Here is a 17115-nt window from a genome sequence, read left to right as displayed (position 1 = left end):
TCTACTTGCTGTTTGAGGATACTTCATGATAATTGCACCATAATACAATGAGCTGAAATTCCTCCAAAGACATGTACATGTACAGTAATAAAATAAGTGGGGAAATTAGTTCTCGACCACGAAGCATAGTTCTTTAATTTCTTCTTTCATTTCTCATTAGATAAATGGGCTGTATATTTTCCAAAAATAATACTTACAAAAACCTAAAGGAGTGTGTGTGTCTGTGTGTGTGTGTGTGTGTGTGTATATTCGTATATGTTCTCTACTCCTTATAAAATCACAGAGTTCAAGCCAGGCATGGTGGTACACACCTTTAATCCCAGCTCGGGGAGTCAGAGGCAGGAGGATCTCTCTGAGTTCCAGGCCAGCCTGGTCTACAAAGTGAGTTCCAGGCCAGAACTGTTACACAGACAAACCCTGTCTCAATAAAAACAAACAAACAAACAAAAATCACAGAGTTCATGGTGGCACCACCCTAACATCCAGATCTACCCTGCTCACTTTCCAGAGATCCCACTTCTAAGCAACACGGTCAGATCAAGTTTTTACCATCTTCAGAAAGATTACCATCAACATATGAGGATGAACTCAGAATGGGTTGGAGGTTGGGAGGGCAACCACAATTAAACCACAGCTGCAGTCACAGAGACAAGAGGGTCAACGGAAAGAATGAAGCAAAAGGAACTCAACTCCGTTGTCTTCTGAACCGCCTCCTTTGTGTTGGTGTGATCCTGACAATGCTGACAACGACCATCTCACGGAATCCTCACAGCTCCACAAAGGAGAAGGTGTTATGCTCATTCTATCGGTGTGGAAATGAAAACCTGGAGATGTGAGTGAGTCTGCTGGTCACCGTCCCCTGCTGGTCCAAGACAGTGAGCTTATAAAGAGCAAGTGGCCATTGGGCTTGCCACTTTGGAGCCTCAGTCCAGGGTCACCTGTCCCTATCGGTCTGGAACTGTGACAGGAGCATGTAGCAGAACAAAGATGCTCACTCACAGGCTAAAGCCAAAGGAGAGAAAGAGGAAGAGATGGTGTCCCACAGTCCCCTCCTTCCTCCTCCTCCGGGGGCTCCTCCCTACCCGACTCTTCCTCTTCCTGTTGTTGTTTGCTTGTTCCTGTTGATTTGTTTTCGTATTTGGATTGGAGCTGCGTGCCAGAGATTGCTGCACTCGGGACCTCACACACGCTCCACAGGCATTCTACTGCTTAACTTCACCCTCCCCACATCCCCTGTGAGAACACACACTCAGTGGGCTGGAGACCACCCACTACACCTCATCTCTGAAAGTGTCAAGCATCTCCTAAGTGGGAGTGAGCTGGAGCCAAGCTTTTACACATGAGCCTTTGGGAAACTTTATAGATTCAAACTCTACCGGAGACTTTTCATCTAAACATGGTTATCATTTTTGTGCCAATTACACTGAATTCAGCTTCACGTAAATCAGTCAACAAATGGTTACTATGAATTTGTTATGTACAAGCATTACAATGCATTACAGAAGAAAGACAGCAGTATATACTCCCTGTTCTCAAATTGTTCCCTTCTAGTAACAGAGAGAGAAAGGGGAGGGAGAGAGAGATGGGGGTGGATTCTAATAATGGGAAAATATTTTGAGATACAGCCATCTAGTAGCTTAAACAGCAAAGAGATGAAGAAGAGGAGAGGATGAATATGAAACAGTATACTCCCTAGGCACGTTGGTGCAGGTTTAAAATTCTCAAGCTCCTTTAAAAATTGAATTTGCTAGTTACATTGAGTCATTCATTCAGAGACAGCCTTAGGGTAGGGACATTAATTAAAACCAATTGTGGCAGATCCAAATCCAGGACAGAGCACTGGAAAGGGTGGAGGAAGAGGAGGTGGGAAACAGCCTCCCATGCTTCCAGACAAGAATTGTTCTACAGAGATCAAAAAGGGGAGACGCTCACAGAGAGAAGTTCTATCAGAAGGTAATCAGAGTACGAACATAGGAGCCTGGCTACTCTAAGACTACATTTGGCAATATATTGTAGTGGCAAAGCCTGTGAATTCTAACAACACAATGACCTGGTTTGGATACTGGTTCCCCTGAGGAAAGTTACTTGACATCTTTGAGGAGCAATAATAATATTTACCTTATATGGTGCTTGTAAAGGTCAAATAGGTGAACAGAAATTAAATATCTGGGAAATTGTGAGCTCTTACTAAATGGTGTCTACTGTTATCATTCCACGATTTAAGGAAAAGGTGTTGAATTTGGTAAATATCTAATTATTTGGTAACTCCCAATGTCATATTAAACAACAGGAATGGTATTAGGCTAAGTGGTCTTTAAAATGTTTATTTGTTTGTTTGTTTGTTTTGTATTAACAGCTTGTAACTGACATATCTCTACTTATGAGTTTGGCCATTGAGAATTGATAAGGAAGGTCTTTAGATACCATAATCAGGAGAGGGAGCTGTCATAGGAAACAATATTTGAGATAAGTGAAGATCCAAAAATTCTCAGGAAAGTCCTACACATGACCGGATGCATCATACATGACCTTTAAATGTCACTACGAAAAGTGACAAGCTCTGTGGGTCACCAGCCCTTGCCATCAAGAGCTGGTGGTGTAGCTTAGTGTGAAGAGCACTTGCCTAGTAAATGTGAGACCATGGGTTCAATCCCTAGCACGAGGGGGAAAACTTCCTGGATAAACAGGAAAAGCAAGTTCACAATGGTCCAAACCCAGAGCAAACTCTATTTTACTTATGAAGGACTTGGGATCTTTAAGGAAGACGGTTAATACAGTCTTTTTATAGAACACAGCTATTATGTAACTAAGAAAGAATATAATTGTTTTGCCTGGAATTTTACCAAGAGTAATTCACCATTTTAGAAATATCATGTCACTTTTATGACCTACCACACCTATATACCAGCCGGTTTGCTGTTATAGTCATGGGATTCACATTAAAGCTACATGTAGATACAAGTTTCTAACGTCTTTATTTTCGCATCCATTGTAGTCAAGTCTGAGCATTTCATCATAGTATTTAATGATAAATTACTTTGCTTTTAATTATCATATAGCTTATAACTAAGACATTATATTATTTTAAAAGAAATTATTTATGCATACCAGGTCAGAACAGGTCAGGATAATAAAGAAAGATTACAAAACCTTTGCTATTAAATGAGAATGTTGGATCTGAAGGGATTGAGCATTATACTTGATGGCATTACATTACATTAACACTATAACACTGGGTGGAAAAAGTAAATTTCACAGTATTAGCTACGGTCGATTCTCAAACATCCACACACACACAGATGTACAAACAGACACACACCAAAAGAATCTACACTCCTTTTGTAATACCTTACAGATTATTAAGAGAAGGAGAGTCAGTAACTCCACTAAAGAGGCCTCTTCTCTATACTCCTACAGTCATTTTAATTCATGTTTTCCACTTCAAGCAGAGAATTATAGCAGTGAATTGTTTGCATTTCCAGGAATCAGATGAGAAATGAAATTTGAGTTCTAATCCTAGCCAGACAATTTTTTCCCACCCCAGCCATTTCTTTCTGTTTTTAATTATGAGTTTCATGTGTATGTAATGAATTTTAGTAATTTTCACCTGCCATTACCCTCTCCTGCCTCTCGCCCACTGAAATCCCTCTTCTTCCCAAGCCCCTCCTACTTTCATGCATGTGTGCGTATGCACATACGTGTGTGTGTGTGTGTGTGTGTGTGTGTGTGTGTGAGAGAGAGAGAGAGAGGGGGGGGGGGAGGGAGGGAAGGAGAGGGAAGGAGAGGTCCACAGAGTTTAGAGCTGCTTGCATGAGCACAGTGGGGTCATTTACCAATGCGTGGATAATTTATCTATTCAGCGGCTACAGGACAGAAGAAGATGACATTCCCCCATCCGGCAACCATTAGCTGCCAGCAGTCCCTCAGAACTCAACGTGAAAAACCAGATGTTTACACTATACACTAGTCACCTTTGAATCACTGTTACCTTGACCGCATACACAAGGGAGACAAAGGTGATTCTGGCGTGTGCTTCAGGATTTCAGGCCATTCACAGTGGGAAAGGCGTGCTGAAAGCAGCTCAGGTCATGGAGGTGAGGCATGGGGTCACATCACAGTAGACCAGGAAGTAGTGATCCTAGATCTGAGCAGGTATCACCTTCAAAAGGTCCACCCTAGTGGCCCACTTCTACCTGCTAGGTTTCACCTCCCAACGCCCCACTCCGTAGCCTTCGGCATTGTTCTGGACTTCACGCTGGGGCCCCATTGCTCAAAACATGAGCTTGGAGGTGACCTTCCTGACTCAAACAATTACAGTAACGTGTGACTTCTTACTTACAGGGCTACCAGATGGGTGGGGAGGTGGGGAGGAAACTGGGAGGAGTGGGGGGAGTGGAAACCATAATCAGAATATATTGTATGAAAAAAAAAAACCTATTTTCAATAGAAGAAAAAAAATCTACAAATAAACATATGACCATTCTAAGCAAACAAGAAAAAACAAACAAACAAACAAAGCCATTGCTTAGTATAGGTTTACATTGTGTTTCCCATACAGGTGCCAACAAACAGCAGCCTAGTAGGGCACACAGGTGCTCCTAGGTATCTCTGGTCAGCACACACACTAATTACATCTCTAGTTGCTGCTGTCAAGTTCCTAGCCAGAAGAAGCAGGTTAAGGAAGGATATTCTGGCTCACAGTTTGAGAGCACTTGGAGGGGACAAGACGGCAGAAGCTCATGGCTGAGCAAGCCACTGAAGTAGAGAAAAGGAACGAAGGTGTTTGACTGGCTTCCTCTTCCTCCTCCTCCTTCCCACTTGACTGTGTCCAGGATCCCAGCCTATGGAGAGTGCTCACCATATTCACGGTGGGTCTTCCCGCGGTTAATCTTCCCTCACAGACACCCCTACCTGTGTGTTACCCAGGTGAATCCAAATCCAGTCTAGAAGGCGGTGATTAGTCATGACAACGAATTTGGGAAAACACCGGGATAAACAAAACTAAACATGTTTTCGTAAGACTTAATTAAAACTCCTTTTCTGGTGCAGTTCTTAGGATCCAACCCAGGGCCTCGTGCATTTTGGGCAAGCGCCATGTCACTAAGCTAAGGTCCCAGATAACAGACAAAGGAAGAAACAACCAAAACAAAACCAATTTTCTTATTGAACCGAGGAAGTTTCTGAGAATAAAAAAATGCAGTGGAAAGCACGTCCTGTTTCTATTTTCATGCATGATCTCCCCTCTCTCTCCTCACTGAGAACCTCTGGGAAAATGATGGTTAGCAGTTGTGGTAGCTGACTAAGGAAAGTGGGGTATTTCAGAACTTGTTTTTGATCTTCAAAAAGTTCCCACGGTGCATTTTCAGGCATTATAACATGCAAAGGGGAAAGGCTTTGTGTGGTGATTCTCCCAAGTCACCTCGCATGAAGGGATTCTAACTTGTAACTTCATGTTGACAAAAAGAAGGAACTGAGACGGTTAACCAGAGAAGATAAATTAGAATGTGTGATTAGCATGAGTCATCTAAGAACTAAAGTAAAATACAGGCTCCCTCTTCGTAGCAAAAACTAGCTACATTGCACCAACATGAGAAAAAGCATGTGGTTGTTCATTCAGTTCAAATATTTAGATCTGGGACAGCAAGTTATTATATATGGAAAACTAACAGGAAGAAGTCGGAAAATGTGTGATATTAGAAATACTCTTTCCTGGGTCTTCTGGGGGAATGGGCTAGCAATATAGACAATCTAAAGAAAAGTGGAACACAGTTCTGAAAGAAGACAGTAACAAGATTACCCTACACAGAGAGAGCAGAGTTCCTTTGATTGCGGTCACTTTAAAGGTCAGCTGTTGGAAGTTCTCCTAATTCATTGGACACAGGTGTGTTAGCACTCGTTTCCTTCCGCTGTCCTCCCTCATTTCCTTCCTTGTTGGTGCAGGGATCGAACCCAGGGCCGTGACCATGTCAAGCATATGTTCTACCATTAAGTTGTCACCCCAGGTCAAGGCTTCTTTTATAACACATAAAGTACCTGGGAGGAAAACCAATACTGAATTCTATACTTTACCCATGTATTAAGCCCCTCCATTCACAGGTCACTGAGGTTGAATTCTGGGGTGGGAGTGGAACATAATCACTCTATCCAGGATTCATATTCATTTACTGTATTTAGACAATACAGATTTTTGTATTATTTAAGTAGGTAAAATGAAGTACAGAGCACATCTATGATGTATTGTAACAAAAAATATTTAATTTTAATCCAATAAATCCTTAGCTATAACATAGATTCCAGAAAACAGAGGAGATAATGGATCAAAGCAAATGCTAATATATTTGTCCAAGTAATCAAACAAACCAGAAGTTTGACGTTGTTTGGAATGATTGTTTCTTCAATTGGAACATCTGGTTCCTTCAATAAGTCAAGGTTATTTAAAAAAGGGAGTGTCAAACAAAGTAAAACATAAGAGCCATATTAACAAGACGCGCTGTGGGATCCGGGACTGGAGAATGGTTGGGAAACGGAGCTCCAGAGATCACTTTTGTATCTGAAGGAAGCACCTCTCATCATGTTGATAAGGGCTGCCATTGTCTCTCCTTCCTGCAGCTGTCTATCGACAAACTTTGTTTATACCACTCCAGCTCCTTACACACGACGTGATCAATCAGCCAGCCCAGTCTCCTTCATTCCCCACCTGGGCCTCCGCACAGTGGTGTAGCTACTTGAGAGTTCTCTTCACAGAATGGGAAATGCTGTTGCCCTGAAATTGGATATTTGATGTTTCAGATGAAGTGAAGCAGTTTCCCCAAGATTGTACGATAAGGGGCAGAGCCAACAATCTGGAGTCAAACATGCTTTTCTAAAGTCACTGGGTTCCAGTCGGGCTTAGTTCACACGGCAGAGGACCTCTCCTCAACAAGCTGTGGGTGTTCAAAGGGGAAGGAGGATATGACCCATTGTGAGAGCATCAAGGAAGGCTGTAGGGAATACTGGTGCAGGTGCTTGGAAGGACAGCTCATTTGAGAGTGTGGAAATGGAAGGCCAAATAGTGGAAGCCAGTCAACCAGATAACCAGATTGGGAAAGTCGGAGTATGTGAAACAAGTTTGGATATAAACCAGGGAGAGTGGCGGAGAAAGGTGCTAAATTTGCCAGTGTTGGGGTCCAGGTTATAACCATCCTGGAAAGGCAGTGGGGAACCCCCTACAATTTACTGGCTTAGAAATAGTTACAAGCATAATATGCACATACTCCTAAAAGTTCAATGGTATTTGGGACAAGAAAAGGACCTTACCCTTTAGAAGAAAGTTTTTCTTTTAAAAATTTACAAAGTAAGGGAATCCTTCTATTTGACATCTCAGAATTTAAATATAGATGTTCTTGAGGACACAAAAAACAAGCTCTACTGACCTTTCGGAGAGATAAAGAAACAAAGGAAAAAAGGGAGTAATTAATTATGAGCTTCTAAAAATAGACCAAGAAAGTTTGGCTGAAAATGCCTCACTTTAATTTAGATAAGCACCATGGCATGCTTGCTTTGCCAGCATTAAAAGTTTTAAAAAAATTAAATCCACTGTCTTCACTTATTTCTCTGGACCCCCGAGCCATTCAATGTTGCAGAGATGGATCCTGTCTATGCTGCCCAGTGTTTCACTTCTGGTAGCAATGTGTTTAACAGAAGTAGTTTCTCAGCTTCTTTTTCAGCTAGTTAATGACTTTTCATTAAGTTTATGGCTAATAAAATCCAAGTAAGTATTTTAGGCAGACCTTCCAGGAAAGTGCTTACAGGTGAAGATAAAATTTGCATTGTCAAGAAAATAAATGAGATAGTTAGAATTCCAACATCCACATCTTTTCCTGTCTTTGAGCAGAAGGCACTCCTATCCTTGTAGATGAGTTAGAAGCTCCTCCTCTGACTACAAGCAGTCCTTTAGAATATGCATCCCCTACTCACATCCTGATCAGCAGCATTTCAGTAAATTGTACAATTATGTGGGGTGGGCCCTGAGAGAGGCACTGGACTATCAAACAGGAAAGGAAGTCACCATTTAAAGATAACATGGTCCTGTTGGCCATAATGGTCCCTGAACTGGCCAGTAGCAGACTCCTTTAATGTGAGAGAAAAGAACTGTTATTTCTGATTTGTTTTACTAGCAGGTAATTCCTAGGAAATTAAGATGACATGGGCTAGATGTGGTACCACATCTGTAAAAAGTAGTCAGAAGACAGAGGCCGAGGATCATGAGCTTAAAGCTAGTCTGGGCTGAGCTATACAGTGAGTTCCATTCCAGTCTAAGCTACATAGTGAGAACTTGTCTTGAAAAATAAGAAACAAACAAAAATGCTGATGGTATGACTTGAGAAGGACTACCATTAATCAAATATTTGAGAATTTGTACCCAACATTCATGGATAAGCAATATCATATTTTATTATTTGCTAATGACAGAGCTCACTATATAGGATGTAAGCTAGAGTTGTACATACACAAGTAATTAGAGGATACTGTCCCATGGCTGTTCACTCTACATACTACATAGAGACAACTGGCCAAGAGGCAACTGGGAACTCTGCTTCGATAGATCATATACAGAGAGAATCGTTCTTAATTTATCTTCATAAAGGGAATGGCTGCTTTGTTTACAGACTGCGGTTCAACCCATGATGGTGAAGACAATGGTACTGCTTTTTGTACTTCTCTTTGGTGATGTCCAACTGTATTTAGCAGTTAGTCTTCTCTGAAACAATGTGGCTAGACAAAAAAAAAAAAAAATGTCCACCCGTTTTGTTCTCAGAAGTCAACTCAAGTAGGATACTATATAAAAGGGAATATATTGGTTAACTCAGGCATACTTTCAATAGGAGAGCTGGGCATGATGTGCTGAGAGCTTTGGTGGGCTTGTAGATAAAGCTTCACAGGGGAAGGAATGCTTGAGCACTACTCACTTCTGTAACAACCTGCTTTAAAGGCAGAAATATTTCCCCCAAAGAAAAGGAGCCCTGGAGAGAAAGGAAAGTACTGGGCAGACAAATATCAATATAGAAGACACATGTGAGAAGCTTTCTAATTTACCAGTTGTTGATTGTTTATTTTAGACAGGGTCTAACCAGGCAGCCCTGACTGCTCACAGAGATCCAATGTCTCTCTCTGAGTGCTGGGATTAAAGGCATGCACCACCAGGCCTAGCAGGCTAGTTTAAGTCTTATCTCCTTGCTTTCCCTGTGTACTATAGGTAGCTTCTGAAGCATAGCTTTGAAAATCCAATAACATCTGTAGTGTACAGTATTAAAATAGCTGATTTTTTTGATTGGATAGTATGCCAGCCATCTCCCATATGCACTGAGGCATGAAATATTTATTTTGGTAGTAATGATGGCCTGGCTAGAAAATCTGTGGAATATAGGGAGGTACTAGGAAGAGTGTTGATGATATTGACAGGATCAGGGTGCAGAATCTAAACACTCCATAATCAAGGACCTGAAATAGACAGTTTGTAAAGAAAATAGATAAGGAGGACATTAAGAAGAACTTTGCTTACCATTTTATGGTGAACGACATATATACTACAATATTAACCATGGTGAAACATAGTCATCTATTAAGAGTTGTAGTTTGAATGTGAAGTGGCCCTTTGCCTTGTGCATTTGAACACTTGGTGCTCTGCTGGTGGTGGTGCTGTTTGAGAAGGTTAGGGAACCTTTAGAAGGTGGAGCTTCACTGGAGGACGTGGATCACTGGGGGAAGGCCTTGAGATTAAGATGATGCCTGTCAGGTATTTCGTCATAGCAACAAGAAAAGTAACTAATACACCAAAGCAGTAGTATACTCCCCGGTGATATCCACAGCCAATCTGGAGAACAGGACAAGGGGAAGGAAGGTCAATGGAAAGAGCTGATGGGCCAGGAGAAGACAGAACCTGTGGGGAAGTCACCACGCTTGGATGTACACATCACTGGCGGTCAACACCTTCAAGAAAAATAAAAACAGTTCATCATGGTGGTGCATGCTTGTAATCTGAGCCCTTGGGAGGATGAGGCAGGAGAATTGCCCCAACTTCCAAGCTAGCTTGGCTATACTGTAGGCCATCATGCCCTCTAATGGGAGATCTTGGCTCAAAAGCAAACAAACACACAACAACGACAAACCTTCCGGGCTTGGGGTACAGCTCAGTTGGTAGAGTGTTTGCTTAGCACACACAGAGTCCTCAATTTGATCCTCATCATCACATGAAACCGGACATGGGGGCCCAGTCCCTAATCAAAGCACTTGGAAGCAGGACGATTAGAAGTCCAAGGTTATCCTCACTGCATAGCAAGTTCAAGGCCAACCTGGGCTATACTAAATTCTAATTCCAAGCAACAACCCTTCAGAACCCACATTAAAAATGTCACGAATAGGGGAGGAACTGTGGGGAGTGGAGGAAGGGAAAACCATAATCAAGGTATGTTGCATGAAAAAAAAAAAAAAAACCTTTTCAATAACAGAAAGAAAAGTCAGGTGTGGCCTTGTAATTTTGCAATCCCAGTACCAGGGAAGGTAGATAGGTGTATCTCTAGGGCTTGCTAGTCGGTTAGCTTAGCCTACTTGGTAAGCTCCAGGTTCAAAAAAACAACCCAACCAACCAACCACTAACCAAAAAATCCCTGGAACCCAAGCCCCCCAAGATCGGCAAACAAACAAATTAGGTACAGAGCTATTGAGAAATGACACCTGAGGTTGAGGTTGCCCCTGGGCCTACAAAGGCCCATATGCACGTGCACCAGATGTGTGCACATCAGTATGTGCCGGAAATGCACACACACACACACTGACACACACACACAGAGACACACACACACACACACACACACACACACACACGGACACGGACACGGACACAGACACGGACACACATCAACCCCCAAATAAAAACAACAAGAAAGAAACATACAAAACAGAGAGAGAGAGAGAGAGAGAGAGAGAGAGAGAGAGAGAGAGAGAGAGAGAGAGAGAGAGAGAGGCATAAACACCAAGCGCACAGACAACACAGGTCAGTGAAATACAGACTATCTCACTTCAGAGAAATGTAGTTTGGAGGCCCTGTGAGGAGGTCTGGGAAGTTAAAAAAAAAAAAAAAGATTATCTTAGTGTGTATTGTGTGCATTTATACGGCATGTTCATATATGAGTGGGAACAAGCACTTGCGTGTGTGTGTGTGTGTGTGTGTGTGTGTGTGTGTGTGTGTGTGTGTGTGTGTGTAGGCCAGAAGACAACTTCAGCTGTTGTTCCTGAAGTTCTAACCATGGTGTTTTCTTCTTTTCTGCTTGGTTTGTGTTTATACTTTTGAATCAGAGTATCTTACATGCTAGACTGCTTGCCAGTGAGTCCCAGGGACCTGCCTGCCTTCCAGTCCCCTCTGTCTCCTGCTCTGTGTTGCCATGCCCAGCATTTCTGGTTTTGTTTTGGTAGGTTCTGGAGGACCAAAGGCAAGAACTTTACTGACTGAACTGTCATCAAGCACAGAATCAGTTCCAGAGTTAAGTTATTTGCTATGCCCGTGAACTACATTCCAGACCAAGTTAAAGTTACTTTATATTCATAAAATGGAGTAAAAATGCATTTATCTTACTAACATTTTTAAGATATATTTTTATTCACTTATGTGTGTTTATCTCTGTGTATGTTTACCATGTATGTGTGCAGGTGCCCTTGGAGGCCAGAAAAGGCCCTTGGATCCCCTGGAGCTAGAGTTAGAAGCCCAACATAGATGTTGGGAACAGAATTCAGGTCCTCTCGAAAAGGGTCAAGCACTCAGCCTCCAAGTCATCTCTCCAGCCCTATTTTACTAATTATACCTTAATCAAATAAATCTAAGTGTGACTTTTCTTAAAGGTTACAAACTTGTTGCTATAAATATAAGTACTGAAATCAATATAATCAAATAGTAGTAATTTTGTTTAAAGAATAAAACCTGAAATCTTGCTTTTAAGTAAGTTGCTGAACAGAATTTGACAGCAATAGGATGCCAATAAAAACATGGACAGAAAAATTTATTCAGATAAGATGTTTCAGATGTCAATTTGAAACAAATTACAGAACAAGTACTTTTTTTTTTTTTTTTTTGGGTTTTTTTGAGACAGGGTTTCTCTGTGTAATGTGGCTGGAACTCACTTTGTAGACCAGGCTAGCCTCAAACTCACAGAGATCTGCCTGCCTCTGCCTCCCGAGTGCTAGGATTAAAGGTGTGCTGTGCCACTACCGACAGGCTAGAACAAGTACTTTTTTCACAGAGAAAGAATGAACCAATTCTGCAATCATATAAAAAAAATTTCTATTAGGGCAATTTGGCCTAAAAGACCTAACTAAGAAACTTCATTTGGATAAACTACCCCTTTACCTTTTTTTTTCTGTTTTTAAGATTTAAGTGTGTGTGTGTGTGTGTGTGTGTGTGTGTGTGTGTGTGTGTGTGTGTTGCACACAGGTATCCTTGGAAGCCAGGAGAGGGTGTTGGATCTCCTGGAGCCTGAGTGTTTTCCAGGCAGTTGGGAGAGGCCTGATGGGATGGTAGGGACAAGTCCACAGACAGGGCTCTACATGATTGAGCCATGTCTCCAACTCCAAATCTCCTCTTTAAAAGGCCAACTTTTAATTCTCATCGACACATAATGGTGCTTATTTGCAGAATGTTTCTTTAAATATGTACATTGTGTAATGATAAATTCTAGAAAATTAGTATATCCATCACTATAAAGATGAGTAGCCATCAAGGAAATACAAATTAAAAATGAGATACCACCAACAAACAGAATATGTCATAGATAGATCTGTATTCTCATGTGTATTACAGCGCCATTCCCAATAGCCAAGGCAGAGATTCTATTTTATTTTATTCTAATTTATAATTTTTTAAAAAGGCAAAAATCTGACAAACATGAAAAACATCCACAGCAAGTTTTCTTTTGTTGAGACAGGATCTCACTCTGTAGTCGTGGCAGGCCAACAACTTTGGCCAGGTTGCCCTTTGCCTTGAACTTGCAGTAATCCTCCTGCCTCTGCCTCCTGAGTTCTGGGTTTATAAGCAAGCACCGCCATCTCTGTTCTATAAAACTGACTTTTAAAAATAGTCAGGGAAACCAGTGTGGTGGTAGAAGCCTGTAATCCTAGCACTCAGGGGGCCAGGATAGTTGAAGGATAGCCTGGGCAGTATAGTGAGATTGTCTCTCAAACAAAGCAACAAACTCTCAAAACTGTACTAACCAAACAGCCTGAAACTGTCCAGAGCCAGGGATGTAGCTCAGGAGTACTCAGTAATACGGCACTTGATAAAGATGCTGGAGGCCTTGTAAATTGAATCCCTGGTATAGTTCCCAACATGCCAAGGGCTGGGTGTGTGTGCAAATTAGTCCTTTACTTTTGTTTGCAGAGTCAATATACATGCTACCATACAGAAAATATGGTAAGTAGAGATTATTTGAATACAACCTAGATTCAACTGAGCTTTTAAAAATTATGTATTGACTTTCACGTATATGAATGTTTTGCCCAAATGGATGTCAGTGTGTCTGGTGCCCAAGGAAATCTGAAGAGGGCATCAGATCCAGTTATAGATGGTTGTGAGCCTCCATGTAGGCGCAGGTATCAAACAGGTCCTTTGCAAGAGCACTCAGTACTCTTAATCATTGAGCCATCTCTCCAGCCCCCACCTCCAATGGAGCATCATAAAAATTTACATTCTAAATTCTAAATGTTATAATTATCTTGTCCCTAGTGACTGAGATAAAATTCACTACTTCAAACTCAGACACCAACAATGAACATTTACCTACATAAATATGAGCCTCAAGACAAGCAAACATCCTTTATTAGTGCTTCTCAAATATCCACAGTGGCTCTCTCTCTCCTCCCTGTACCATTTCCACTGCGAGGCAGCTGATGGTGGTGGGGAGCATCAGATGGCCGAGGTGAAAATGTCAGTGCTTTCAATCTGTCCTTCTAGGCATTGTTCAGCTAATTTGTGTCACCTTTCATTTTTGGCTCATTCTCTGAGAACTTCCTGTTTATGTGTCGGCTTCCCCTGCAAGGACTGTGAAGTGCACGGGCATAGGGACTGTACATGTTTGACTGTCTCTCTGGTGCTATGAGAACGGAACACATGCATGTTTGCTTATTGTGACTGAGCTAGAAATTTACCTAGAGGTATTGGAAGACCTGTGAGACATGTAAGTATCACATTTCTCTGACTTGAATTTTGAAGTATTTATTTATCCTTTTCAACATCTGCTTTCTATTTTGGGGGGTATGTGTCAAGAAATCTGATGGGAAATAAGGTGCAGTGAAGACAGGTTCACTGTCCTGGCCTCCGAGGGGACTTGCTTGGCTTTGCTGTTTACAAAGCTAAAGATGACTAAAGATTGTCAGTATTTTTGTCAGCCTCAACTAAAATAGTTGGGATTGAATAGACTTCTTCCAGAATTACGGCCATTTAACCTCTTTTACAGAGTGTGGTGTGTGTGTGTGTGGGGGGGGGCGGTTGTTGCTAGCAAGGGAAATAGAAACTGAACCAGGAGGGAAAAACAGGTAGCGTGTACAAAAACAGATCTTTTTGGCCGAGAGGGGCTTTTTCACTCATTCACACTTCCTGGTGAAAAGATGAAATTGCAGTTCAGTTCTTCATAAATGATTTGCATTTTAATCACATCCCTTTTCTCCCCTCGCAAGAGATAAAGGCTTTCACATTCAGTAACAGGGCCCGAGATAAAAACTGCAACCACATACGGTGCCTTTAAGTGGGCTAAAGACAACATATTTCTGAGAATAAAATATGTTGAACGGTGTAATCGACTCTGGGCCAACATCGGTAAATACCCAACACAGAGCCACGCACCGAGAGAGGGCTGAAAATGCAAACCCAAGGCAGCATCCTGCCTCGAAGAGCAAACGCAATTCATTTGCTTCTCGGTCTGTTGGTGGAAAAAAAAAAAACCTTCAAGTGGCAAAATAAACCCCTCCGAACTTAAAATAGCAAGCTCCATTCACGCGGTAACCAATAATATTTCTAGTTTACACTTAAATGTTTTCATTCTGTAACTGCTGCAAACTGCCAAATACAATTTTTATCGCGAGAAGGGAGGCTTTAAAAATAGGACGGGGTTATCGCAGAGCGTCGGAGGGTTTTAAACTCACCTCCCGCCACTCAACTTACACATGCTACTCGTTAAAAAAGAAAAAAAAGAAAAAAGAAAAAGAAACCCACTGAGGATGCCAGCAAACATTTCCTTGGGTCACTCCACCTCACCTGACGTCTCCTTAACCAGCTAGCATGCCCTGGGCTCTGCTGCGGGCCTGCGCGGGGCCAGCATCGGGGGGGGGGGGGGAGCCGTGCAGAGCCCACGCAAGGGCCCGCGCGTGTCTTCCCCCCAACACCCGTAAGCGCGTAGGTTTTGATCATCGTACCCATCTTCTCGGCTCGATCTAATAAAGGAGAATATTTTTTTTCTTTTTTTTTTTTTTTTTCCAAAACACCACCGAGGGCGAGGAAGGAAACCAGCCAGCCAGCCAGCCGCGGGCTTGGCCGCCCGGCGCGCACGCGCACCTCCCGCGGCGCGGCGCGGCGCCGGAGCCCCGCCCCTCGCCTGGCCCCACCCCTCGGCGCTGGGGAGTGACTGACTCCCGCCAGCCCCTCCACGTCAATCAACTCGCCTCGGGCTCGCACTCTCGGCACCTTGTTATTAATCTCTAAAGCGATAGCGCCCGGACTCCTCTCCTCCCGGCCCCCCGCCCCGTCCCCACAACCCCGGCCGTCGGGGGTGTGAACGTGTGCGAATTAGAGCCAAGGCACCGACAGCTCGCGTCTCTCTCTCTTCTCTCTCTTCCTCTCTCTCTCGCGGCTCGGCCCCCGGCCTCGGCAAGCAACCCGGCTCGGCAGCAAACCCCGGCGGCGGCGGCGGCAGCGGCGGCGGCAGGAAGGCCAAGGCCAAGGCCGCGGGAGCCTCTCGCAGCAGCAGCAGCGGCGGCGGCGGCGGCCGCGTCTCTCCGGCGACCGCGGGCCCCTCTCCTGCGCGCTCCCCGGTCGCCGTCGTCCCGAGTCGTCCCGCGGCCCGGCGCGGCGCGGCCCGCGTTCCCTTCTCCCCGCCCCCCCTTCCCCCTTTCCCCTCTTTTCCTTCCCGATCCGTCTCGTCGCTCCCCGCTCCCTCCGGCCGCCCTCCGCCGCCTCGGTGGTGCCTCCGGCGGCCCGGCCCGGCCCGCCCGCCCCGCGTCCCCTCCGGCCGGTGCCTCTCCCCCCGGCGGGCTGCCTGCATGTCTTTACTGCCCTCAGCCCCGCCGCCACCGCCGCCGCCGCCTCCTCCCCCGCCGCCGCAGCCCCAGCAGCCGCAGCAGCAGCAGCCGCCCCGCCGCCGCCGTCGCCGCCGCCGCCCGGACCCTGGCGCGCTGAATGCAGGTGAGGAGGACGAGGAGGAGGAGGAGGGAAGGGGGTGCGCGGGCCTCGGTCGGCTCCCCGGCCTGGCGCGCTCGCTCGCCCGCCTTCCGGGGGCCCGGCCTCCCGCCGCCGCCGCCGCCGCCGCCGCGGCCCCCTTGGGACGAGCGTTCGGGCGGGCGAGCCGGCGAGCGGGCGTGGGTGTTTGTGTTTGCGTCTGAGGTCTGGAGGGGAGCCTCTGGGGGGGGGGGGAAGAGCTGGTGTGTGCGCGCGCACGCGCGTGTGTGTCCGTCCGTGTGTCCGTCCCCAGCCGCGGGGGAAATGGCTGCTGTGGCTCCTCCTGGGCCCGCCGAGGAGAATGAGGTAGAGTGTTTTCCGTGCTTCGGAGGGGAGGACCGGGCGTGGGGGGGGGGAAGCGCGTCCCCCGCCCCCCACCGGGGGTGTGTGTGTGTGGGTGTGGGGGGGAAGTGAGGTGGGCGAGGGACGGACGCGTGTGGGTGTGTGTGTGAGTTGGGACTTTGGCGGGCGGGAGGCGGCCCCGCGGCGAGTGGGTGTGCGTGCGTGTGTGTGTGTGTGTGTGTGTGTGCGTGTGTGTGCGTGTGTGTGTGTGCGTGTGCGGTGTCGGGCGGCGGGAGCCGGCCCGCGGCGCCTCAGGGGGCGCGGGTTCCCGGTCGTGTTGCGTGTGGGGCGGGGGTCCGCGTCGGGGCGCGGGGCGGGCG

At 45.1% G+C, this 17115-nt stretch overlaps 1 protein-coding gene and 1 long non-coding RNA gene across 4 annotated transcripts in view; one reads left to right on the top strand and one right to left on the bottom strand.

The window, feature by feature from the left end:
- Positions 1-6235: 6235 nt before the first annotated feature.
- LOC119088664 lies at positions 6236-15573 on the bottom strand. The gene is made up of 2 exons (XR_005092356.1): positions 15278-15573; positions 6236-6763 (listed from the first exon to the last, which is right to left on the bottom strand). It is a non-coding gene; the product is annotated as an uncharacterized LOC119088664 (long non-coding RNA).
- Positions 14065-17115, top strand: part of Cnot6l (CCR4-NOT transcription complex subunit 6 like) — an 89013-nt gene continuing 85962 nt past the window's right edge. The window contains exon 1 of one of the 3 annotated variants that reach the window (XM_028873137.2): positions 14065-14201. Coding sequence is in view for 1 of the 3 variants with exons in the window: in XM_028873135.2 (XP_028728968.1) it covers positions 16755-16759 (5 nt within the window). In the remaining 2 variants the exon portion in view is untranslated. Of the gene's footprint in view, positions 14202-16247; positions 16421-16665; positions 16760-17115 lie in introns of those variants that run through there. The other 2 variants (XM_028873140.2, XM_028873135.2) reach the window with 2 other exon arrangements.

Source organism: Peromyscus leucopus, chromosome 10, assembly GCF_004664715.2.
Source record: "Peromyscus leucopus breed LL Stock chromosome 10, UCI_PerLeu_2.1, whole genome shotgun sequence".
NCBI classification, from domain to species: domain Eukaryota; kingdom Metazoa; phylum Chordata; class Mammalia; order Rodentia; family Cricetidae; genus Peromyscus; species Peromyscus leucopus.
Note: the sequence above shows the minus strand (reverse complement) of the source record. Positions and strands in the feature narration are given on the sequence as shown.